We start from the raw sequence: 22907 nt of genomic DNA, 5'->3' as shown, positions 1-22907 counted from the left end.
GCAGAGCTGCCGCAGCCCCAAACTGTGACGCTTCTCCCATCCCTCTGCCATCACCCCAAGCACCACTGGAGCACCACAGGGATGCCCGGGAGCATGGACTGGGTCGTGCATGGTGTGGGGAGCAGGCTGTCCACCACCCTGTCAGCTGAAACCTCCAGCTGATGAAAAAACACCTCTCTGCCATGGTGTTTGCCAGGCTGATTTAATGAGGACTCTGCATAATGGGAAACTTTCCAAGTCATTTCTGGAGCTCCCTGCAGCCTCAGACAGCGAGGCTTGGGGAGCTCCTGGCTGCCATCGATGTTTTTCTGATCTCTGGTGTGGGGTTAAAGGACCTTTGCAAATGACATTTCCAGTGAGGGAAGGCATTCCTCCCAGCACAGCTCCCCTGGTTTAACCCCCTCCTGCACAAAACTGCCCCGTCAGACCCCGGCTCCGGGACAGAGCCGAACACACCACTCATCCAGCCGGTGCCAGGTCCCTGCCTGTGGCCTTTCCCCACCCCAGCCACACCACACTGTTGCTGGCAGCAGTGCCGGCACCGCAGCTTTATCCTCCTGTTCATCCCCAGGAGGTAACGGTGAATGAGTAACATGGAGAGCTATTTCCAGGAGCCTGAGGACACAGGGTCAGCCTGGCAGGAGAAACCTCCTTCCCCAGCTCTGGCCAGCCATCACGGCTGCTGGCGCACAGACATGCAGCCCCATGGCAGTGGCGCGACTTGCCCAGCCAGAACCTGCCGCAGCAAAACAGGCAGCTGCCCTTTCATGGGGGAACAGGCAACGAGGCGTTAATGATTAGCAGCCAGTGAAAATGCATCACTTATCTCTCTCCTCGAGAAAGTTCAGGTCAAGATCCTTGAACTGCCCATGTGCTGTTTGGTGGTGCAGAGCAGGCAGAGGTCGTGTCCAGTGCGGAGTCCTGCCTGCAAAGAGGGGGCTCTGCGCAGCATCCTGCCCTCTTGCCTGCACAACATCTGGGGAGCCACAGGATCTAACAGGCAAACACAGCAAACCTTCCTCCCCGGGATACAGGCACAGACCGCTCTTGGAGCTGCCAGGCTGAGGAAAAGGGACCATATTTGCAAATGCCTGTGCTCTGAAGGCAGTTGGATGACTAGAGCTCTGCCTCAATCTGCCTCGCAAGGCTGGGACTGCCAGGGCAGATCTGCAGTTGCAGACCAGCGATGCCTGTGCTCTGCAGGCAGCTTGTCCTTGGCCCCAAGGACCTGCCTGTCGGGTGGCAGCAGCCAGGATCCCTCCCGGCGTCCTCGCTTCACACCAGGGCTGACGCTCCTGGGCAAAGGGAAACGTGGGCACAGCCAAAGCCTGACCCTGAGCTCAGCATCCTTGGCCCAGGCTGGCCTGATCCAACCCTGTTCCCGGGGACATAGCGCAGCCAGAGCAGCCTCACTGTGCTGGGGAGCGGGGCCAGGGGAGTTCCAGGGTGGCTAGGGCCATGCACGGGGCAGGGAGGCAGTACCAGGGGCTCACGCTGGTCCTGCCGAGCAGCAATTTCCCAGCTGCCGTCAGTGAACTGGAAATGCACGTGAAGGAGAGGAAAGTTGAGTGCCCGAGAGAGAAACGGTGCAAACGCTGCAGGATCAGCCCCAGCCGCAGGCGCATCCCTGCCCGAGGCTGCTCCTCCCTGTCCCTCCCAGCCTGGGCTCGCTGCGCCCAGGGGAGATGGACCCAGCTGCTCCAGCCTCCAGACTGAGCTCCCAACCTACAAAAGAACCCCAACAAAGCAGAAGTTTGCACAGAAATGGAATTACTCTTGCAAAACAAATCCCCCAACAGCTCATTCTAGGGTCCTTAACAGAGAGTGGCTTTGGCCAGCCTGAAGGAATGCAACAGACTTGGCTTCTGCATTGAAAATGTTTCGAAACAGTCAGCAATAAATTCTCCCTGAGAGATTTCATAGCAGAAAATGGGGGCAAAAGGTGTTGGGGCATGGGGACTAGCATGCTCCAGTCCCCTTGGAAAGGGTCACTGCAGGAAAACTGGGGCCGCAGCAGGGAGAGGCTGGGAAACGGGACGGGAGCAGCCACCGCCTCCTTCCCAGCACAGTGAGGGCTGGAGCAGCGCGGGAGCGCACATGAAGCGCTGCTGATGGAGCTGTGCTGCCAACGGCACCTGGGGTTTTGCATCCTGGCCGGTTTGGCCGTTGGTTCTGGGAGCGCCATGCCAGGCTCTTGCTCGTCCCTTGCACTGGGCAGGCACGCTGGCAGCCCTGCTAGCCCAGCGATGTGCATTGCAAACTGACCAGAGTGAGGAATGGGGCCAGGCTGGGGGTGTTTTATTTCTGCACTGGGGTCTGTGTGCAATGAGCCCAGGATCAGCTGGCAGCCCAGGAGCTGTGTGCCTGCAGTGGCAGTGGCTGGCTCCGGGACACGGTGTCCCCGCGATTCCAAGGCACCAGATGTAGCTGCCAGAGGCGCAGCGCACATGGGTGCTGTAACATAATGTGCCACACATGGTGCCAATGTTTCGTCCAGAAAGTTCCCAGCCTGCTGCAAGGTCTGGGGACGGGCAGTGGGCAGCGAGCTGGGTCGCTGCCAGCATAGAAGCACATCTGGTCTCACCTGCGTCAGCACACGGCCAGAGTCCAGGCAGCACTGGTGAACATGTGGGCAAACAGCGGCAGGCAGGGAGCCGGCTTGCTGCGACCTTTGCCTTGCAGGAAGCATCCCACCTGCTCTCCCCGAGCCCCAGGAGGTGCCTTTGGGGCAGGGCCCCTCCTGGCACCCCAGGGCACCCAGGGACCACTGCAGCCTCACACTGAGCCATGCCTCCAAGCTGCCCACTCCTGCCCAACATCCCTTCCCTGCACTGGCAGACCCAGCACCCAGGCGAGGGGTCAGAAGGGATGGACGCCCACCATGCCCCCGGAGATACATTGGCCAGCGCTTGGCATCTGCAGCCACGTGCCAAGGCCGGGCTGTGAGGCTGGAGCTGAACTGTCCTCACCAAGCTCCTCAGTGTCCCCAGCCCAGCCTGGCACAGCGGGAATGGGCTCCGGAGGCTGCGGGATCCTGCAGCCCAGGGCTGTGCACGCAGCTGGGGGTGTGGGAGCAAGGGTCCCCGCGGTGGTGGGGGCTGAGTGCGCCGGGCAGCAGCCAAGGCCAGAACTGATTAATGCGGCTCGGTACAGCCGTTACACATTAACTCCCTTGTTTGTCCCATATTCCCCAGCAGGAGCCTCCTGCCAGCCCCCCGGGGTCCAAAAGCACAGCCGCTGCACACTTGCGCAGCTGTGCTGGGCGCTGTACCAGTCCCTTGGACCCCCATGAGCACCACAGAGCTGAGCCAGGACCGTCCATTACAGGGCACCAGCGCCCACAGCATCAACAGTGCCGGGGCTCTGGCCACCAACCGCAGGAGCCGCAGCAGCTCTCGTGAGCTACACAACATCTTGGTCAGAAAAAGCACCTGAGTGCCTGTTTATTGGGGAAGGGCAGACAAGGGGCAGCTCAGCCCAGGGAGTGCCTGTTCCGCTGCCCTGCAGTGTCTCCTGCAGGCTCCCGGTGCAGCCCAGTACGCTGTCCCTGTCCCCGTCCCCAGAGCTTGGCACCACTGCAGCAGCCGGAGCTCAGCATCGCCTGGGCCTCAGCAGCCCTGGAGCTGCAGCGGCCACCGGGCTGGGGTGGATGTTTCAGGCATCCTGGAGCTGCTGGCTCCCCATGGCCCGATGCCCCCGGGATGCAGCTGGGCCACAGCAGCCACCACGCTGCCCGCTCCTGCCAGCCTAGGCAAAACCTTGGCATGGACCACGGCTCCAAGGGAAGCTGCGGCTTTGCGTAGTGCTCAGCCTTGGCCGGCACCATCGCGTTGCGTGCACTGACCTACCTTGGGGAGGCAGCGGGAGCCCTGGTCCCAGAGGATGAGAGCGGCTGTGGGGTGCCCACAGCACTTTGGGTAGCATCCTGATGGAGTCTCCAAAAATCACTCCTAGGGGCTGTTTTTCAGAGGCTTCGAGTCCACCTTCGGCAGCATTGCGGTGCTGAAACGAGAGCTGAGCTCCTCCAAAAACCCGACCCTGAGCACGAGATGTCCCAGGCATGAGGAGGGCAGGTCCTGGTGTGGCTGCAGAGCCCCTCCAGATACACACTCGATGGCCGGACACAGACTGCCCGCACCGGCGGGGACGGGGGCAGCGGCAGCCCTGTCCCCGTCAGAGCCCACCGGGCGGCAGCGCCAGGCTGAGGTTGAGGAAGCCCCCGTAGCGGAAGGGGGGCAGGTGGGGGGCGCAGGCGGCGGCGGGGGGCAGGCAGGCGAGGGGGTTGGCCCCGCATGCCCTGGCGTCCTGCTCGCTGCTGAAATAGATGCTGTCGGGCGAGTCCGCCAAGGGGTCCTCGTCGAAGTAGTTGTAGGGCCTCAGGAAAAAGCCAACACCATTCCCCACGGTCACCGTATTGGGGACATCTTCGGCATAGGGGACGTGCAGGAACCCCACAGAGATCCAGGCGACCAGGTCCTGGGCAGGAGGGGAGCCAGGCACCCTGTCAGGCTGAGCAGGACCTTTCCAGCCTGGCAGCCGCCCGGTTTGGCCACAGGACGGGTGAAGCCTCTGGCTGGGGCAGGAGCCGGGGTGGTACCCGCGGCGTTCAGCTCCCCTCCGCCCAGGGGAGCCTGGCTCACCTCGTTGGTGATGGTCTCGTTGTCGATGAAGTCAGCGAAGGCGACGGTGGGCGTCCAGGGGTCGTTCTGGTTGTAGATGCTGGTGCTGGTGGGCTCCTCCTCCTTCCGCCGGGTGACGGCCAGCCGGTACCTGCCAGCACAGAGAGCAGAGGGGCTCGTCCGTGCCGGCGCGTGGCATTACTGCCTGGGGATGCACTGGCAAACTGGGGCTGGATGCATCCCTGGTGCGTGCTGGGGGACCTGGCCTGTCCTGGGTCAGGCAGGGACCAGTGTGGCAGTAACAGGCAGCAGCCCTGGAGCCTTCAGGCTCACAGGGGATGACTCACTGCCTGCGGCTGCTCCAGCATGGCCGGGAAACACAAATGCGTCCAGGCGCAGACGCTGCTGCTTGCTGCCCAGCACGCTCACTTCAGCCACAGCCACTTTTAACTCCTACAGCCTCCCCCAGAACGTGAGCCGTTAAATTTCACCCTGGCAGTGAGCCAGTTCTGTGTTTATCCCAAGCATTTCAGGACATGGTTTAGTGGGCATGGTGTTGTTGGGTTGACGGTTGGACTCAATGATCTTAAAGGTCTTTTCCAACCTAAAAGATTCTATGACTCTATGATTTTCCAAAAGACATTCTGTCCTCATGTGAAGATGTCAAGACCTGGGGATGCCCGTGCTTCCCTTGGGAGCTTGTCCTACAGCCTGGTTACCCTCACAGGGAAAAACACATGTGATTGCTCTAAATTAATCTTATCTGGGGTCAGATTCCTGCCTGTGGAACTAATGTCATTGAGCAACTTTTCAAGGCATTTTCAGAGCCAAAACAATATGCATGGTCGCTGTTTAACCCTTCCCTGCCTCCTGTCACAGGCTTGCTGGGAGGCAGCAGCCCCTGCTCCGTCGAGAGCCAGGGACAGCTGGGGATGTGGTGGCAGGGTGGGAGGAGAGCGGGTGGGGGCCATGCGTACCCCAGCCCTGGCACCCACCTGCCCCAGCTGATGGACCTCTCCATGGGACTTCTGGCGGGCAGGTGCTCCCCGGTGAAGCTGGTGATCTGGATCCGGTAGCTGCGCGGATGCCCCCACTTATTGGGATTGGGGCTGGCAAAGGAGAGGTAGCAGGGCATGGGGGTGTTGAGCAGGAACGCCGCCTCGTCCTCCCTCTCCAGCCTTTCCCTGTGGAGGTACAGCTGCTCAATGGTGTTCTGCATGCTCCAGGGTTCTTTCACGATCTTGTACGCCATGTCCTGGGTCTCCAGGGAGTTCAGCTGCCCTGTGAAGCAGAAGGGAAAACCCTCTTGAGCTCCACGCCCTGGGCAGAGCCGCAGCCCACAGTGAACCACAGCCATGCACAAAGGCACCCGGACCTACCATCGACATCCAGGTCCACCTTGTAGTGGATGTGGTGGAGGTGCATCGTCCCCAGCGTGCGGGGCCCAACCCTGTTGCCGTAGTCAGTGCCTCAGCCGTGGAGGAAGGAGGAGCTGATGTAGCCGGTGGCATGAACCCGGACCTCCACGGCCCCACTGCTGTGGAACATGAAGTCCCAGATGTAGTCGTAGTTGATGAGAGTGGAGATGGCACGGATGACCAGTGTGTTTTTCCACAGCCCTCCGTAGTACAAGGACTGCGAGTCAGAGAAGTGGCACCGCAGAGGGAGGGCAGCATCATGCTCAAAAATGCAGAGTGAATTTTGGTTGGTTTTGGGGGTCTCTGACTCTGCCAGGTAGTGCCGGTCCACGTAGGTCGCTGTGTAGGGGTAGTCAAGGCCCTGGACAAGCTCATAGGCAAACCTACCGATGCCAAAGCTCCCATCGAGGTAGCGGGTCAACATGCCCCCGGGGCAGTTGGAGCTGTACAGGGCTAAGGCTTCCTGGAGACTCAGCTCATAGACAATCCTCTCCCCACGGTACCTGATGTCAAAGAGGCGCGGGCCAGAGTTGGGGTTCATGCCAAAGGCAATGCTCCAGCCCTGGAAGGTGACATGGTTGCCCGTGATGCTATAGCGGGGACCCTGGGGCTCATACTGCAGTGGACCTGGGGAGGCGGGTGGGCGCTCGGGTCTCATCGAGCCCAGCACTGCTTCAGCCTGGGGCTTTGGGATCCTGACAACTTCCAGCAAGCTGGCCACAAATGCCTCCTCTAGAACTCCCATGCTGGCAAAGTACCGACCATTGTAGAAGACTTGGCGCAGCTGCCAGTGGGAGACACGGAGGTCCCTGTGCTCCACCAGCACCTCCAGCCCCACCGGCAAGAGGTAGTAGCCGGTGCCGGCCACGCTGTGGAAGAGGACAAACCAGGTCGCACGGTCACCGGACTTGAAGCCCCGCGGGGCTGTCGTGAGGATGGCCAGGTCGGTCCCGTCAGACTCACAGCATGTGGCGAGGAAGCGTGGTGCCTTTCTCAGCTCCCGCTGGATGAGGGCATTGATATCCATGTACTCCTTGCCGGTAACAGGTCTGCGGTGGTACGGCACCTTCCCCCTGTACTTCTGTACCGTGACATCCCGGTGATATGCTGGCATCGGCAGCGGACCCACCACGTACTCGGTGATGTTGGGGTCTGGCTGGTTCCCAAAGTACAGCACAGCCAGCGCCTCTTGGGGGGGGCGAGCCCCTCCACCATCCAGGAACCGCAGCACCTCCGCCTTGGCAGGGACCTGCAGGTCGACGGAGGCGATGCAGTTGTCGGAGGGTTTTTGCATGCGAGGCATCAACCAGCCGCACCCCAAGGTTTCCCTGCAGGTACCGCACCACTTGCACCATCTCTTCGGGCGTCAGATCGGCAAAGACCAGGCTCTGGCCATCATCGGTGTCCTCCTGCTCCAGGGGCTGGTGCTGGCAGGTGCTGGGGGCCCTTCCTCTTGTCAGCAACACACAGACTAAAGCAAATATCGTGGCTAAAGCCAGAACGAGGAGGATAAGCGCGGTTTTCATGTTCATGTCTGCTGAGCCACTGAGAGTTCCCACAGTCTGGCAGGGTGGGTTTCCAGCTGCAGGATCCTCCCAGTGACTCGCTGACAGAAGGGGCTGGGTTTGGTTGGGTTGGTTTTTTTCCCCCGTTTTCTCAACAGGGAACAGTCCAGAGAAGCTCGCAGGGAGGGTGCAGAGGGATGTTCTCAGATATGGTCAGGATTTGCTGGGAACCATAAAAGGCAACTTTGCTCTGCTTCCCCAGTGGGTCATAACTTTAAGTAAACTTAATGCTTCTGCATCTGTCCTTCCCCTCTTGTCCCACATGCTACCCTGCAGACCTTGGAGAGGACAGATCCGGTCACTTGGAGGAAATAAATGCATCTCCCTGCACCTCCTTCTCTTAACCCCACAGGAAAAAAGCTGGGCAGGCAGCAGACACCGCAAGGACGACGCTCCTCCATGCGGAGCAGTACCAAGCACAGCACCACGGCCCCACGTGCCACAGCTCCGCCATCATCAGCAATGCCTCCACAGCCTGTGCAGAGACATCGAAGCATCGCAAGCTGCTGCCAATGACCCCACACCCCACGTGTAGGAAGGCACCAGTCCCACAGCCAGGAGGGAGGGAGGGGACAGCTGCTCGTCACCCCCCCCAAGGGCTACGTCCTAGCATAGACAGGGCTGCGAGGAGGGGGACAAGGGCTCCAGAGCCCACCCAGCATCCTGGCAAAAGGGCAGTGGCACTGGCCATGCAGCACCATCAGCAGCAGCACGGCTCCCGCACCCTGGCCCAAGCCCGGAGGAGGGCTCTCATGTGAACCTGGCCAGCATCGGGCTGCGAGGGGCTGAGCTGGCCCACGTGCTGCCTGCGGGGCTGAGGTTCAGCTGATTTCCACAGACACCCCTGTGGGGATGGTGCTGGCACAGGGGTGGCGAGACCCATCCCTGCAATAATCCCCTCCGCTCCCCTCACCTGCACCCAGCAGCAAGTGCCCAAGAGCTGCAGCCCAAGAGCTGCAGCCCAAGCGGCTCCTGGCTCTGTCCCCAGCCTCACCCTGAGAACCTGCAGAGCTTGGTGCCAGCGCCTGCCTTGGTCCGCCTCCCAGAGCCCTGGGACTCCCCAGTCCATCCCTCCTGCCCTCCAGCTGGACCATCCCTGGGCATGGACGGGTGCCCAGAGCCTTGCTGCTGGGCTGGTTTGTGGATGCAGGAATCACAGCAGAGACCCAGCATCATCCCCCCCAGCAGACGTTGCCGTAAGTCGTAAGAACGAGACACTCGAGAGAGCACTGGACCAGAGAACCATTTTCATTTTTTTAACCTGAGATAAACACTACACAGCGCTTGCTTCTACAGCAGAGGAACAGGATTTTCTCCTCACTTTCCTCCTGCAACAGACTCAAATTCAGCAATTAACAGAGATAATGTAGATTCCCATCTGGCATCATGCCAGGAAGATTATGCTTCCCTTTTAAAGAGCACTATTTTAAAAAGCAATGATAAAAAGTGAAGCCATTGCACAATGGGAAATTGAGACAACTTCACTAAAAAACTGAAAATCTGAGACAGAACAGTCAACCTGGTGTCTCTGACTGTGTCTCCTAACACCGTCCTGTAGCGTTAAAGCCTGCTTACATTTTGGAAACCATCAAAGGTGAACGGGGGGAAGTTTGGCAAACAAGAGGCAGTTTTGGGCAGGCATGCAATAGGGTTGATTTCACATGCCGTGAAGTCTTGCTCGCTGGTGAAAAACACGCCATCATGTGAGTATATGGAGGGGTCCAAGTCATAGTAGTTGTAGGGTCTCAGGAGAAAGCCAACTGAGTTTCCCACCGTCACAGTGTTGGGAATATCCTCAGAGTGCGGGATGTGAAGGAAACCAGTGGTTATCCAGGCAACCAGGTCCTAGGCAGGGAAGAGCCACAAGACTGAGGTTATTTCAGAAGCCTGCAGTGGCAGCGACCGAAATCTGCACGGGGGCCATGGAAAGTTACAGGAGAGCAGGAGGCAACCTCCACAGGCACCAGCCCAGCCACATTCCCACACGCCAAGCTCCCTGCTCCTGGGAAAGATCCCCTCCCTTCCCCAAAGACCTGCCTGCAGCCCCAGCCGCAGATGTCCACCCAGCGGAAGGGCCCTTGCCCTGACCCCCGCAGCCAAGCTCTGGCCTCACAGAGATTTTCCTGACGTTTTGCCAGCATTTCTCCACAGGGAGAAACGAGCTCCTGCTCTGCACTCTGACCAAAGCACCAAGCAGATACATAGAAAAGGGGATGCTCAAACCCGCTTTCCTCATTCCCCAGGGCTGCTGCTCTCCCAGCTGAGCCCGCTGTCCTGCGGGGGATGCTGGGGTCGCTCGGCCCCTGGGGCAGCCCTAGGGCTCCTGCTCAGCCTGGGGCTGGGTATTACAGCTCCAGCCCAGGGGAGCCCAGCCCACCTCGTTGGTGATGGTCTCGTTGTTGATGAAGTCAGCGAAGGCGACGGTGGGCGTCCAGGGGTCGTTCTGGTTGTAGATGCTGGTGCTGGTGGGCTCCTCCTCCTTCCGCCGGGTGACGGCCAGCTGGTACCTGAGGACAAGAAAAGAGATGGGAGCGGCCCCCTGGGGCAGGGCAGAACTAAAAACCTCTCCCCAGAGAGTCTGCAGAGCACAAGCCTGCTCCTACGTATTAACCCCAGCCCAGGAGGGCATTTGCCCTGTGCCTCCCCATCAAGGAACATCCATGCGATGCCTCCCCAGCCGGCAGGGCTGGGGGTGTCTCTGAGAACATGCCATCCCAGCCAGAGCAGCCTGACCTTGCCCAGCTGATGGCCCTCTCCATGGAGCTGGCTTCGGGGACATGGTCCCCCGCAAAACTGGTGATCTGGATCCTGTAACCACGCTGGTGGCCCCACTTGTTTTTGCTGTTGGCCGCGAAGTAGATGTATCTGGGCATCTTCGACTGGAGCCGGAAGGCAGCCTGGTCCTCCGTGTCCAGGACTTTCTTGGTGAGTCGTGGCCGCTCTATCTGCTGCTCCAGGCTCCAGGGAGCCCGCACCATCTCAAACGCCATGTCGTGGGCCACCAGGGAGTTTTTCACCCCTGTGAAGCAAAAGCAAAGTCAATGAGGAGTGTCCCCGCAGCCCCCTGTTCCCCACGGACATCAGTGCAGCCAGAGCTCGCTCTCCCCATCCTCTCTTCAGGCACTCTGGGCTCCGAGCACTGGCTCCTGCCCATGAGAGCAGTTACCGCTCTGCAGCTCCACTGCACCGTGACTGTACATCGTGTATGTTTATCTATGGCTGTACGACTGTACGATTGTCTGACCCAGACAACACCATACTGTGGCAGACACCATCGCTATCCACGCAGACTCTGTCCCTCTGCAAGGGACAGGAGGGGAGCCTCATCCCAGTGCAGAAGAACAGGTTTGCATCCCAGTGCAAGCACAGTCTAATTAACTCAAGCGCCTGATGGCCCAGGCACTGTGTTTGTGCTCATCAGCATGCATCCTGCGAGCTGGAAAGCACTAGGAAGAGCCCCGGCTCTGAGCACATTTGCACATCACAGAACTGGAGCAGTGCTGCGCAGTTCAGGTCTTTCCACAAAGAGGAGTCATGAGCCAGAGGCTCAGAGCAACAGGAGGGGCACAAGAGCAAATAAATCCAGGGACAAGATGGCAAAGAGCTGGCCGAGAGCAGTCGATGGCCAGCGCCAGCACAGCTCTGGCAGAGGGGCCAGTGCTTATCACCTGCTGCCTGTCCCAGCCAGAGCGCATGGCATAACACCCTCCTGGGCTCCGCTCCCCTCAGTCCCATGCAAGTTTCCAGGTTGCGTAAAGGCCATTTCAGAGCTGAAGCTCTGGCCATGCTGGAAGGTTTAAGCAGCATCTTGGGCCTGAGCCCTGGGGCTGCCATCGAGGTCAGCACCAGAGCCAGAGCCCCATGGAAGAGGAGCCATGCCCAACAACTGCCACTGTGCTCATTTTCTTCCCTTTTCTCTCGTGAACAAAACTTCTAACCCCACACCTCCCCTTCCAGTAATAGCAGTAAGTCTGATTTCATCTGCCTTTTCCCTGTTCCTGCAGTTTTGCAATCCCCCATTTTTACCTAAGCACTCAAAACTCATCCTAAAACCACATGGACAGCCTTTAAATTACTGTCTCCCAATTGAAAGGAAATGGGAAAATTTTTAATAGATGGCAGAAGCATGCAGCAAACACAATTTCAGCAGGAGTGCAAGGACAGATTTGTGGCATAAATGGTAGGGGAAGACTAAGAAAACTGCAGCCGATGCTCCAGTTGCTGCTGTGAGCTAAGGACCCCTTGTACCCCCAGCAAAATGCAGCACAGCCGTAAGCTCAGAGCTGGCTGCCTGCCCAGCATCTGCCTGCTGTGCCCACAGGGCAGCTGCCTGTCCCACTCGCACATGAGCAGTGGGAACAGCTCGACAAAGCTGTAGGAAGTAGGAACGCGAGCTGGAAACCACATCCCAACAAACCAGCCTGATCGACTCTAACTATCATTTGGGGCTCAGGACAGGGGAAGGGGGCCAGAGGGAAAAATCCCAACTTCTGCAGAGCCCCGGAGGCATCAAGGCCAACGGGGCAAGGGCAGGGCTGGGTCTGCCTGTGCAGACAGGAGGGGAAGACCTCTTCCCATTAGGGGCAGGGGCTGGGCACACGGCGGAATTGGCATTACCCAGCCCAGGAAGCCACAGCTCTGCATGGTGCTCAGGGGTAACTGCATGGGACAGAGGGGGAACCTATCCCTGTATCACAACAGCTTTTCGCTGCTGTAAAACAGAAGGGAGGCAGCTCTGTGCGAGCACACCATCCTACCCCACACGTGAAAAGAAAAATCTGTATAAGGACAAAAAACCCGTCACGTTTTGGGAGTCTAGAAGTACTCAGGGAGGGCACAAAGGAGTGACAAGACCCAGACCTACCTCCCACATCCAAGTCCACTTTATAGTTGATGGAATGGGTGCGTATCGTACCCAGCGTGTGCTCCCAAACCCTATTGCCGTATCTCAGACCGTCCCCATGGAGAAAGGATGAGCTCGCATACCCCGTGGCCTGGACCTTGCCTTCGATGGCCCCGTTCTGGTAGAAGATGAAGTCCCACACGTAGTTGTGGTTGCCAACGGTCGCAATGGACCGAACGACCAGAGCAGAGTTGACCAGCCCCCCGTAGTAGAGAGACTGCAAGTTGGAGTAGTGGCGCCTCAGAGGGGAGCCCAGGTTCTGCTCAAAGATGCAGAGGGAAGCCTTTCTCTTGCTGGGCCTCAGGGTCTCAGACAGAGAGTGCGTGTCGATGTAGGTGGCCGAGTACGGGCAGTCGACCCCTCGCACCAAGGGGGAGGTGTAGCGCCCAATGCCAAAGCTCCCATCCATGTACCTCGTTGACATCCCTCCAGGGCAGTTGGAGCCATACACCGACAACGCCTCTTGGACGCTGATTTCATAGGCAACCCTCTCCCCCTTGTGTCGGACGTCAAACAGGCGCAGGCCTGTGTTCACGCTCATCCCAAAGGCAAAGCTCCAGGCCTGGAAGAGGACGTGGTTGTTCCTGACGCTGTAGCGGGGACCCTGGGGCTCGTACTGCAAAGGGAACAGTGCAGCCAAGGGTGCTCGGGGCTTCATGGACGAGAAGTCCCCATCCCGCGGCGCTTTCCTCACCTTCTGCACGCTGATGCGACCCTGCACGTAGGCACTCTCCAGCTGAACCATGTCCCTGTAGTACTGCCCGTTGTAGAAGACCCTGCTCACTGCCCACTGGGAGATGTCCAGGCTGCTGTGGTCCACCAGCACCTCCAGCCCCACTGGGTGCACAAAGAACCCGCTCACGTTCTGAAACACGACGAACCAGGACTTACGGTCTCCAGACCGTAACCCATGAGGGGCTGTGGTCTGAAACGCCACGTTGGTGCTGTCGTACTCAAAGACTTCTTTCAGGAAGGTTGGGGCTGCAGCAAATGCCACCTTCTCTAAGAATGCTCCCACCTGCTCGTACTCACTCCCCAGCATCGGTCTGCGGTGGTACGGCACGTTCCCCCTGTACTTCTGCACCGTGATGTCCCGGTGATATGCCGGCATCGGCAGCGGACCCACCACGTACTCGGTGACGTTGGGGTCTGGCTGGTTCCCAAAGTACAGCACAGCCAGCGCCTCTCGGGGGGGGCGAGCCCCTCCACCATCCAGGAACCGCAGCACCTCCGCCTTGGCAGGGACCTGCAGGTCGACGGAGGCGATGCAGTTGTCGGAGGGTTTTGCACGCGAGGCATCAACCAGCTGCACCCCAAGGTTTCCCTGCAGGTACCGCACCACTTGCACCATCTCTTCGGGCGTCAGATCGGCAAAGACCAGGCTCTGGCTCGTGGATCCTGTCTTCTCCACGATGCGGGGCTGGGATTCGCAGCTGGGTGATCGCCTCCCCCTGCTCAGCAGCATGCAGGAAAGAATGAAGATTATCACTGCAGCCCCGACCAGGAGAACATAGGGAAGTTTGGGGTTCATCTCTCCAAGTGCAGAGACAGCGTGCAGTGTTTGGCTGCAGCATCTAGAATACGTCCCTCACCTGCAGACCAGACTCTTAATTCATTTGCTGACTGTGGGCGTAAAGGCGTTGCTTGTGAGGTGGGGAGGGAGCCTGGAGCTCGCATGGGAGTCCGAGAGGAGATCACAGGTCCCAGCCAGTTCAGCCTGTTTCCTCCCCACCCCAGACACACCGAGGAAGCCAGCTGGGGAGCCTGTGCCTGACTCACTCCCCAAGCTACTGATGGGCTTCTCCGCTGCAGGGTGACACCACAAAGAGCCCCAGCCTCAGTCTGCCCAAGGGGCCTTTGCTTCTCCCAGGACACCCCATCCCGTCTCATGTGGAGTTCAGCGATGCTGCAGGGGCAGGCTCAGCTGGCTTGGTCCTTCTGCACCCTGGTGCCCCGGGACCAGCCCTGCTCCCCTGAAGGGCCGGTCTAGGCTGGCACTCCAGGAGCGCCCAAGACCAGCCGGCTCCCCAGCACCTCCACATGCCAGTTCTCCCTGTCCCCATCATCTGTTGCCTCCAAGTCCCTCCCAACCCTGAGGGAAGGGACATGGCAGCTCCAGCCTGGCTCCAGCTGCGGGCAGACTAGCCGAGACAGGAGGAAGCTCCCTGGTAAGAACAGGCAGACGCTCTCCGAACCCCTGGCAGCAACTGCAAGTGACAGGCAGCACCCGGAGTGGCTGCACCAGGAAGAGCAGAGGCTGCAGGATGACTAACAGGACACATCTGTCCCCATTCAGGCATCCCGACCCCGCTCCAGCGGACATGATCCTTGGACGAGAGCTGTCACAGACAGAAATGGTCACTGTCAGGAAACTGTTCAGTACTCCTGACTGTACAACAGACCTTCCCTGGCAAGGAGAGCAGTGAGCAGCCCTTCGGAGGCAGTGAGCAGGGGGCTGGGGCCACCCCACTGTGGTGTGAGGTGGCTGCTCCTGCATGGCCACCAGCTTCTGCAAGGCTGGCCCTACTGCACCCAGCCCCATGCGAGGCAGCAGCGATACATCACTGACAGCCAAGGATGGCTTTCCTGAGATTGTGGTCCACTTCACACCATTCTGGTAGAGACGGTTTGCAGTGCAGGCAGAGGGGCTGGGCAGGGGCTGAAACCACTACAGCAGTGAATCAATTTACCGCTCTTGCAATCATGTTAATTTAGGAACTTACGTTTTCATTCTCACTTCCAGCCAGGGAACAATTGCCCTTTTTCCCTGCAGGTCCCCCACCAGCCTCAGATCAGGATCCAAGAAACCTGTGTGGGAGATGACCCATTTTTGCTGTGCTGCAGTTTTGCCTTCCCTGCGCTCGGAAGGTGGGGATCCCGCAGGGCGCCTCTCGAGCACCCGGCACAGCCCCGAGCCCTGCTGCTTGGGACAGGGCTCTCCTCCCTCGCTAAGGGGAACAAGCCTGGGATTTTACACAACTCTTCTCAAGAGCATTTTGCAGCAGACAGGGCTCACGGTCTGTAAACAGAGCAGGGAACTGAGGGGCACAGCAGTCACAGAAAAGGACCTTGCCACCACCATGCAGGAACTGTATTTTAGCACGTTTCTGAGCCTTGCTTACAGAAAGGGAACCAGCATCAGTCCTGTTTTCGACTGTAATGACAGCAGCAGCACCTTTCAAGGCCACACAAACCACTGCTGCCACAGGCAGGTACAAGAGAGGACACGTGCCAGGACTGAATGCTTGCACTGGAGTCAGCTGCAGCTTGACATACGTAGTTCTCCGATTACTCCCCGCAATCCAGGAGACAGCACGGGTTCCTGGAGCTGCATTTATTTCTCCTCGGGCTGGTACAGATGCAGTCCACTGCCCACCAGCAATCTGTTTGGTCCTGTGCAGGTGTGAAACATTTTCTTCCCCTACCTTTTACGGGAGCAGGTTTCAGTAACAGACACCTAATGCTGCCAGCCTGTGGCCACAGCACCACCACTGCCCTTGCACCTTCTGGGACTGCAGTTACTGGAACGGCCTTTAAGGGGAAGCAAAGCTGTCCTTTCAGGCTGAGCATCCTTGCGCCTCCCAGGGTGGATGCCAGCACTGCTCAGCCCGCCAGACGGTGCAGCAAGAGGCTGCTCCTGGACTCAAATAACCCTCCGCAGGGAACCGCTGCCAAAAACCGTGACTCTGTGCAGGAGCAGGGGAATTCACTGGCTCACTGCAGCGGCTTTGCAGCCCGACACGCAGGATCCAGCTTCCAAGTGTTTCCTCAAAAGAGAAGCGGGGATAAAGCTGCACAAACTCAGCCCTGCAGAGCACCAGTCCAGCTGCCTTGCTTTACGCTGGGCAGTCGAGATACAAAAAGGACTTTTCCAAGTTACAAGAAGCGCCAGGACCAGCATCAGGTGCAGCAACAGCAGGCTCAGACCTTCAGTCCTGCAGACAGGGCTGTGTCTCCCCGTCTGCCTGGCCATGCCTATGGCAACATGCACCGTGCCAGGCCTCAAGGAAACACAAACATTTTCAGCTGCTACCTTTCATACTTTCCCTGGGCTGAACACAGAGCTCCCAGACAATTCCCACTGCCTTCAACTCCATGACCTTGACAGACTATCTTGTACTCAGAAAAATAATTTTGCAATGAAAGAAGAGGTTAGGAGAGTGTAAAAGCAGAGTTCTGATGTCAGTTATTAGGGACTCTACAGATGAGGAAGCAATCCCCCCAAAGCTCTGGGGTTTACCAGTATAATAGCAAACATTAAACAAAGACCCAGACCTACCTCCCACATCCAAGTCCACTTTATAGTTGATGGAATGGGTGTGTATCGTACCCAGCGTGTGCTCCCAAACCCTATTGCCGTATCTCAGACCGTCCCCATGGAGAAAGGACGAGCTCGCATACCCCGTGGCCTGGACCTTGCCTTCGATGGCCCCGTTCTGGTAGAAGATGAAGTCCCACACGTAGTCGTAGTTGCCCACGGTCGCAATGGACCGAACGACCAGAGCAGAGTTGACCAGCCCCCCGTAGTAGAGAGACTGCAAGTTGGAGTAGTGGCGCCTCAGAGGGGAGCCCAGGTTCTGCTCAAAGATGCAGAGGGCACTTTTACTAATTCTAGAGACCTGGGAATGAGCAAGGTAGTGCGCATCCAGGTATGTTGCTAAATAGGGGCAGTCGACCCCTCGCACCAAGGGGGAGGTGTAGCGCCCAATGCCAAAGCTCCCATCCATGTACCTCGTTGACATCCCTCCAGGGCAGTTGGAGCCATACACCGACAACGCCTCTTGGACGCTGATTTCATAGGCAACCCTCTCCCCCTTGTGTCGGACGTCAAACAGGCGCAGGCCTGTGTTCACGCTCATCCCAAAGGCAAAGCTCCAGGCCTGGAAGAGGACGTGGTTGTTCCTGACGCTGTAGCGGGGACCCTGGGGCTCGTACTGCAAAGGGAACAGTGCAGCCGAGGGTGCTCGGGGCTTCATGGACGAGAAGTCCCCATCCCGCGGCGCTTTCCTCACCTTCTGCACGCTGATGCGACCCTGCACGTAGGCACTCTCCAGCTGAACCATGTCCCTGTAGTACTGCCCGTTGTAGAAGACCCTGCTCACTGCCCACTGGGAGATGTCCAGGCTGCTGTGGTCCACCAGCACCTCCAGCCCCACTGGGTGCACAAAGAACCCGCTCACGTTCTGAAATAAAACAAACCAGGTGATCCGATCTCCAGACTGGAATCCACGGGGAGCAGCTGTCAGGGCTGCTAGACTGGCTCCATCATACTCCATTACTTGACGCATGAAAGATGGAGCTGTGGGGAACACTTGGCTTTTTAAAAGCCCTGCAATCTGTTTGTATTCAACAGCCAGTGTTGGTCTGCGGTGATACGGTACCTTCCCCCCATACTTCTGTACCGTGACATCCCGGTGATATGCCGGCATCGGCAGCGGACCCACCACGTACTCGGTGATGTTGGGGTCTGGCTGGTTCCCAAAGTACAGCACAGCCAGCGCCTCTCGGGGGGGGCGAGCCCCTCCACCATCCAGGAACCGCAGCACCTCCGCCTTGGCAGGGACCTGCAGGTCGACGGAGGCGATGCAGTTGTCGGAGGGTTTTGCACGCGAGGCATCAACCAGCCGCACCCCAAGGTTTCCCTGCAGGTACCGCACCACTTGCACCATCTCTTCGGGCGTCAGATCGGCAAAGACCAGGCTCTGGCCATCATCGGTGTCCTCCTGCTCCGGGGGCTGGTGCTGGCAGGTGCTGGGGGCCCTTCCTCTTGTCAGCAACACACAGACTAAAGCAAATATTGTGGCTAAAGCCAGAACGAGGAGGAGGAGCAGGGTTTTCATGTGCATGCCTGCTGCTGGTCCTGAGACATTCACAGCAGCTTTCAGAGCAGGGTTTCTAGCTGCTGCCTCTGTCAGTTTACGCTGCACTGGATGGATTAGCACGGAAAGTACAAAAGACTGGGAGAGGCTAGGGGAGGAGATCTGAAATTCGTGGTGACCAGAAAGGGCAGATCTCCTCTCTCAGCTGCAGCCTCCTCTGTCCTCTGCCACGAGCAGTACCCTGAAAGAACTAGCGGAGATGCAGGGTCAGTGACTCAGACAAGTTTCACGTAATTCTGTTACTTTTTCAGTCCAACCTAGCTTCCTGAGGCTGCCTGTAAAAACGAAGATCCTGTAGCCAGCCTGAGGTGGCTGGGACCACTGTGAGGCTCTGACAAGCTGGGAATTGTTGCCACACTGTAGAATTTCACCTCTTTGCAACTCACCAAATTTCCTTGTTTATCAGGCTGCTTCCTTGTAAACATTCTCCCTGGCAGCATGATTCCAAGCTTGGAGTTACTTTTTATTTTATTTTTTTAAATCTTCCATATGGAAGCCTTTGCTGAAAACACATCCATCTGTGTAGTAGTAGAAAAACTTTGGCGGGCATGAAGAGATGTAGTTCAGGATGAGATTCAGGCCCCAATGTTCTGTGAACAACTAGCTCTTAGTTTGCACCTCTGAACAGCTATGAACTAATTAATCCCCCAGCATTCCACTGAAACAAGATCACACAGCTTTTGTATCTGCCTCCAGTTCAAAGATAAACTGAGGTGCAGCTTCTGAGAAGTTCCCTCAAGGACAAAACCACCCCCAACCTGCGTCATCCAAGCAGGCAGCTGATGGCAGTGCCTGCTATCACTGTGCTGCCAGGCTACCACTGCCCAGGCTGAGCAGCCACCTCCAGGATTTCTACCAAAGGTTGAGATAACTGCCCTCTGCCACCCCCACCGAAGGTCTCTCTGCTGGTCTCACAGCACTGTTGAAAGGCCTTGGCAGGATGAGGCGGCCAGACACCAGGACTCGGGGCTCCATCCTGCCACGCAGCAGATGCTTGGGGTAGACAAGATGTACCGCTTTAGATACTTTATCCCTGCCTGTCCCTGAGCTGGTGCTGAGAAGCACAAGGCATCCAAGAGAACCAGGGCTGGAGATTCAACCCAACATTTCCACTCCTGCTGCCAGCCTCACCTCACCTCACCCTGGCCTTCTCTTCCTCCTCCCGTCAGAGTTTCCTGGTGCGAGATGGCCCCCCTCAGCCTCAGCACTGCCTCCAGTTCTTCCAGCAGCAGCTCTTGCCCTGGACTCAGTCCCTCTGCGGTCCTCCAGCCATGCTTACCAGACACCACACTGGTAAGCAGAAGGCCACGTTGCCATAGGACTCGCTCCATTATCCTCACCACCACTGGCAGCCTCGGCCTTCTTTAGCCCAGGCTGCAGCTGTGCAGGCCAGGGACACGCACGTCCACTCTGTGCCAGCACGCGTCATCTCTGCCTCACCGGCCGTTGCGCCAGCAAAGCCTGCAGAGCCACAGCAGTCAATTCACGTGGCCACTGTGCCATAAGAGGGGCTCACTCTGTGGCACGGACACAAGCAAAGGGGAGAGACAGGACAGATGAGAGGAGAGCCTTAGCTACAGGGGATGCAACAGCTACAGGTTTCAGAGGTACCCTGCTCTCATCGACTTTCAATTGGCCTCCAGTGGCAGAATCAGATGCCCCTAAGTAGCCCCAAATTAAGCAAAGAAGCGCCAACTTCCAAGTCAGTCTTTCAATCCATGAAGTCAACAAGGCATCAAGGAGTACCTGGGTTTAGGCTTGAAAGAAAAATTCCCTTTCGGTGTAAGCCTAGAACATGCTATCCATTTCACTCAGAGTGCAAAGAGGAAGCACTGTTACCCCAGTTAAGGTTTAGAGCAGAGCCAGGACATACCTCCTGCCTCCCAGGAATTTAACAAGTGTTCTGCTGCACCACGCACCTACACAGCTGAGCCAAGACTACTGCACGACCCTGCGAGGCTGCATGCAAAAAGCTCACATTGACATTTCCTTAAAAAAGTACAAAAAGAGCAGATCGTTCAGTTTTGACTTCGCCTCTTGGTTTTGCATCCCAAGTCCCTAAAAGTCAAGGCACAGGCTGCAATTACAGACGGTCATTTTCTAAGCAGCACAGCAGCAGTTTAAGAGAACTGGATAAACTCCACAGGCCTTGCTGCCCCACAAATCACAACTCAACCCTGCAGCTTTGCTTGGGAGATGTCTGAAAATAAAGTGTGGGAACACTCTTAGTTCTGTGCACATCGGGTGTTTCGAAAAAAAGAGAAACCCTAACCTGTAATGACATCCCCATGACAAACCAACCCACAGCCCACACCCCAGGTCTGCAGGATACAGATGACGCAAACGAAGCTTTGTGCACTGCCTTTGCCCCACTACAGGATACACACCATGGATGCCATGTCTAATACCATATTATTTAATACTGCCCATTTCTGCTGTACTTTTCAAGCTGAGGACTTTTAAAGCCTATGACAAGCAATGCAAGAATCAGCCTGCACTTTCTGCGAGCTCTGTTTCAGAATAAACAGAACAGCCCTAAATCCATCTCCATCTTGCAGTAGAAATTTCAGGAAGCAGAGTAATTAACTGAGCCTGCAGAGCCAGGAAACCTGTGTCAATACCTTACTGATGAGAAGCAATCGGGGATCTTTAAGGGCCACACATACCACTGAACTGCTTGTGTACCTTCTCCAAAAGAAGCCTGCAGCAGCTTAAAGCTAACCTAGAATTTAAAAAATTACATGTCTCACTAACAGCAGCGTAACTTGTTTATGACCTGTTTAGTGCACATACCTCTTCCCACAACTCAGCTCCCCAGTCTGATTAGCCCATCACCCTGCCCCACACCTAACATGGAGAACTCGCATCCTACCAATGTTTATTTTGGCTACACAGTTGCTTTTAGGTACTGCCCACCAGCACATCTTATATTTGCTAAATTGCCCATGTCTCCCAAACAAAGCAAGGAAGAGAGGAGTTTGCTGTTTTTTGCTCAGACAGAAAGGTAGAGGTGGCAAAAAATAGTCTCTGAAATTTATAGAAACCAAAACCAGAGACAGACAGCTTTTGGCTCAAGGAAACTTGGAGTCAGTGACTGCCAGACAGCTGGGTAAAGAGTGCGGTACAGAAACCCCCTTGCCAACAATCCTGACACAGGCGAGTCTTAAGCATACCCCAAGCCAGACCTCAGACTCTGGAAAACTCCCACTCCCATTCTCTCATCTCATAGGGTCAGCTTGTGTAAAACAGAACAGTGGAAATTGCTTGACCCTTACCCATGCCAGCTGCGTTTCTGGCAGTGTTTGCGTCTGCACACAACTGCTGTGCCTTTATTCTCCTCTCAAGGTTTTAACAGTCACTGCATATAAGCTGGGATGTCTCAAGAACCTGTGAATTAGAGCTGTGGCGGCACGCTGCCACTTCTCCCGGAGAGCAAAGCAGAAACCATTGCACTGAGACTGAGGGGTGAAGATCACGGACAATAAACCCTCCCCTGGCTCCTACAGATGAACCACGCTCCCTGCCAACACCCGCCGAGACAACTGTCCTGGATGCTCCGTCCTTCCGCAGGACCGCTGGCACAAGCCTCCAGGGAGTTCAGTTTCTTCTGGCTGCAGTGAAGAGGAACGCCTCGTGCTGCACCACATCGAGCCCTGCCAGCAGCAGCCCTTCCTTTGAGCTCTGGCTCCAGCCGCCTCGGCCCCCAGTGACCCATTTCCAGCTCGACTCCCACCTTGCCCGGAGCGGCTGGGGCACCTGCAGGACTTTCCCACACGGCAGGCAGCACCGTGGGGCAGACAGCCCTGCGGGAGGCAGGAACCGTCTGTCCACAAGCGGCTGCTCCTGCGTCTCAGCAGCTGAAGATTTCGAGGCTGGATGTGTCAGCCAGGAGCCCCGGCCTGTGGCGGCTGCTCCGGGGCCGGGCACCGGCCCCACCTAGCGGCACCCTGCCTGGGAGGGGTGGCTCGGGGACAGGACGCTTAGGGAACAGGAGTGCCACTGGAGAGGCCTCTGCACCCCGGGCTGCAGTGCAGCGGACACGGGGGGAAGCACAACAAGAACGAGGACGATCCCCCGGGGAGAGCAGAGGACGCGTTGGCTGGGGGATTGCAGGGCGGTCGGCGTTTTCCTTTGGTACCAAGAGCGTAGCGGACCACGCGCTGAACACACGCACCAGGTGTGGCCTCCAGGCGCCTGTCCCAGGACAGCGCTGCAGGCACTTGCTTGGCAGAGGTGCAGGAGCAGCCACGGAACAGGCTGCAGACCCTTCGAGAAACACCACGCAAATCTCTTGCGCCTGTTTTAACCGAGACGGCCCGAGTCCCACACGCTGGGTTGAGATGGGATGGATCACATTAAACCCAAGACCGTGGGCCCAATGTAAGGCATGCTAAAGGAACAGAAACAACCGACAAAGCAGTGCACAGCAGTTTACAACACAGTCGAAGAGAGGAATGCGGAGAACGCAGGGAAGGAGCAACTGGATGCGAGAAAGGCAGGACCAGAACAGACGTTAACACTGC

At 57.5% G+C, this 22907-nt stretch overlaps 3 protein-coding genes across 6 annotated transcripts; all 3 read right to left on the bottom strand.

Annotated features, from left to right (window-relative positions):
• Nucleotides 1-3414: 3414 nt before the first annotated feature.
• On the bottom strand, nt 3415-8328 carry LOC128141027 (membrane primary amine oxidase-like). Its single transcript, XM_052785557.1, is given in 5 exon segments — nt 3415-4476; nt 4641-4770; nt 5615-5900; nt 5999-7325; nt 7327-8328. Coding segments are annotated over 5 exon segments (2289 nt in total). The 5' UTR covers nt 7570-8328; the 3' UTR covers nt 3415-4173.
• Nucleotides 8329-8828: 500 nt separating this feature from the next.
• LOC128141028 (membrane primary amine oxidase-like) lies at nt 8829-14056 on the bottom strand. Of its 3 annotated transcripts, none has more exons than XM_052785559.1 (5): nt 13200-14056; nt 12467-13067; nt 10336-10621; nt 9980-10109; nt 8829-9447 (listed from the first exon to the last, which is right to left on the bottom strand). In XM_052785559.1, the coding sequence occupies exons 1-5, from the start codon at nt 14034-14036 to the stop codon at nt 9163-9165; spliced, it is 2139 nt and encodes a 712-aa protein (XP_052641519.1). In that variant the 5' UTR covers nt 14037-14056; the 3' UTR covers nt 8829-9162. The 3 variants fall into 3 exon arrangements, with proteins under 3 accessions (XP_052641519.1, XP_052641520.1, XP_052641518.1); XM_052785560.1 differs by having other exon boundaries at nt 12467-13370; nt 13524-14056; XM_052785558.1 differs by having other exon boundaries at nt 12467-14056.
• Nucleotides 14057-16168: 2112 nt separating this feature from the next.
• Nucleotides 16169-22802, bottom strand: LOC128141029 (membrane primary amine oxidase-like). Of its 2 annotated transcripts, none has more exons than XM_052785561.1 (2): nt 16785-22802; nt 16169-16272 (listed from the first exon to the last, which is right to left on the bottom strand). In XM_052785561.1, the coding sequence occupies exons 1-2, from the start codon at nt 18349-18351 to the stop codon at nt 16220-16222; spliced, it is 1620 nt and encodes a 539-aa protein (XP_052641521.1). In that variant the 5' UTR covers nt 18352-22802; the 3' UTR covers nt 16169-16219. The 2 variants fall into 2 exon arrangements, with proteins under 2 accessions (XP_052641521.1, XP_052641523.1); XM_052785563.1 differs by lacking the exon at nt 16169-16272 and having other exon boundaries at nt 16606-17385; nt 17518-22802.
• Between the last annotated feature and the right edge of the window lie 105 nt (nt 22803-22907).

Source organism: Harpia harpyja, chromosome 4 (assembly GCF_026419915.1).
Source record: "Harpia harpyja isolate bHarHar1 chromosome 4, bHarHar1 primary haplotype, whole genome shotgun sequence".
In the NCBI taxonomy this organism is placed as follows: Eukaryota; Metazoa; Chordata; class Aves; order Accipitriformes; family Accipitridae; genus Harpia; species Harpia harpyja.
The sequence above is the reverse complement of the archived record's forward strand: the minus strand, read 5'-3'. Positions and strand labels throughout refer to the sequence as shown.

What these genes read in the sequence shown, in the direction of transcription:
- LOC128141028 (XM_052785558.1), bottom strand. Translation starts at nt 14,036, where the DNA reads ATGAACCCCAAACTTCCCTATGTTCTCCTGGTCGGGGCTGCAGTGATA. An exon ending in AGTGGACTTGGATGTGGGAG is followed by an intron (nt 10,622 to 12,466) that starts GTAGGTCTGGGT and finishes TTTGCTTCACAG; the next exon opens with GGGTGAAAAACTCCCTGGTG. An exon ending in AGGGCCATCAGCTGGGCAAG is followed by an intron (nt 10,110 to 10,335) that starts GTCAGGCTGCTC and finishes TCTTGTCCTCAG; the next exon opens with GTACCAGCTGGCCGTCACCC.
- LOC128141029 (XM_052785561.1), bottom strand. Translation starts at nt 18,351, where the DNA reads ATGCACATGAAAACCCTGCTCCTCCTCCTCGTTCTGGCTTTAGCCACA. An exon ending in AGTGGACTTGGATGTGGGAG is followed by an intron (nt 16,273 to 16,784) that starts GTAGGTCTGGGT and finishes TTCTCTTTTGAG; the next exon opens with GAAACACTTGGAAGCTGGAT.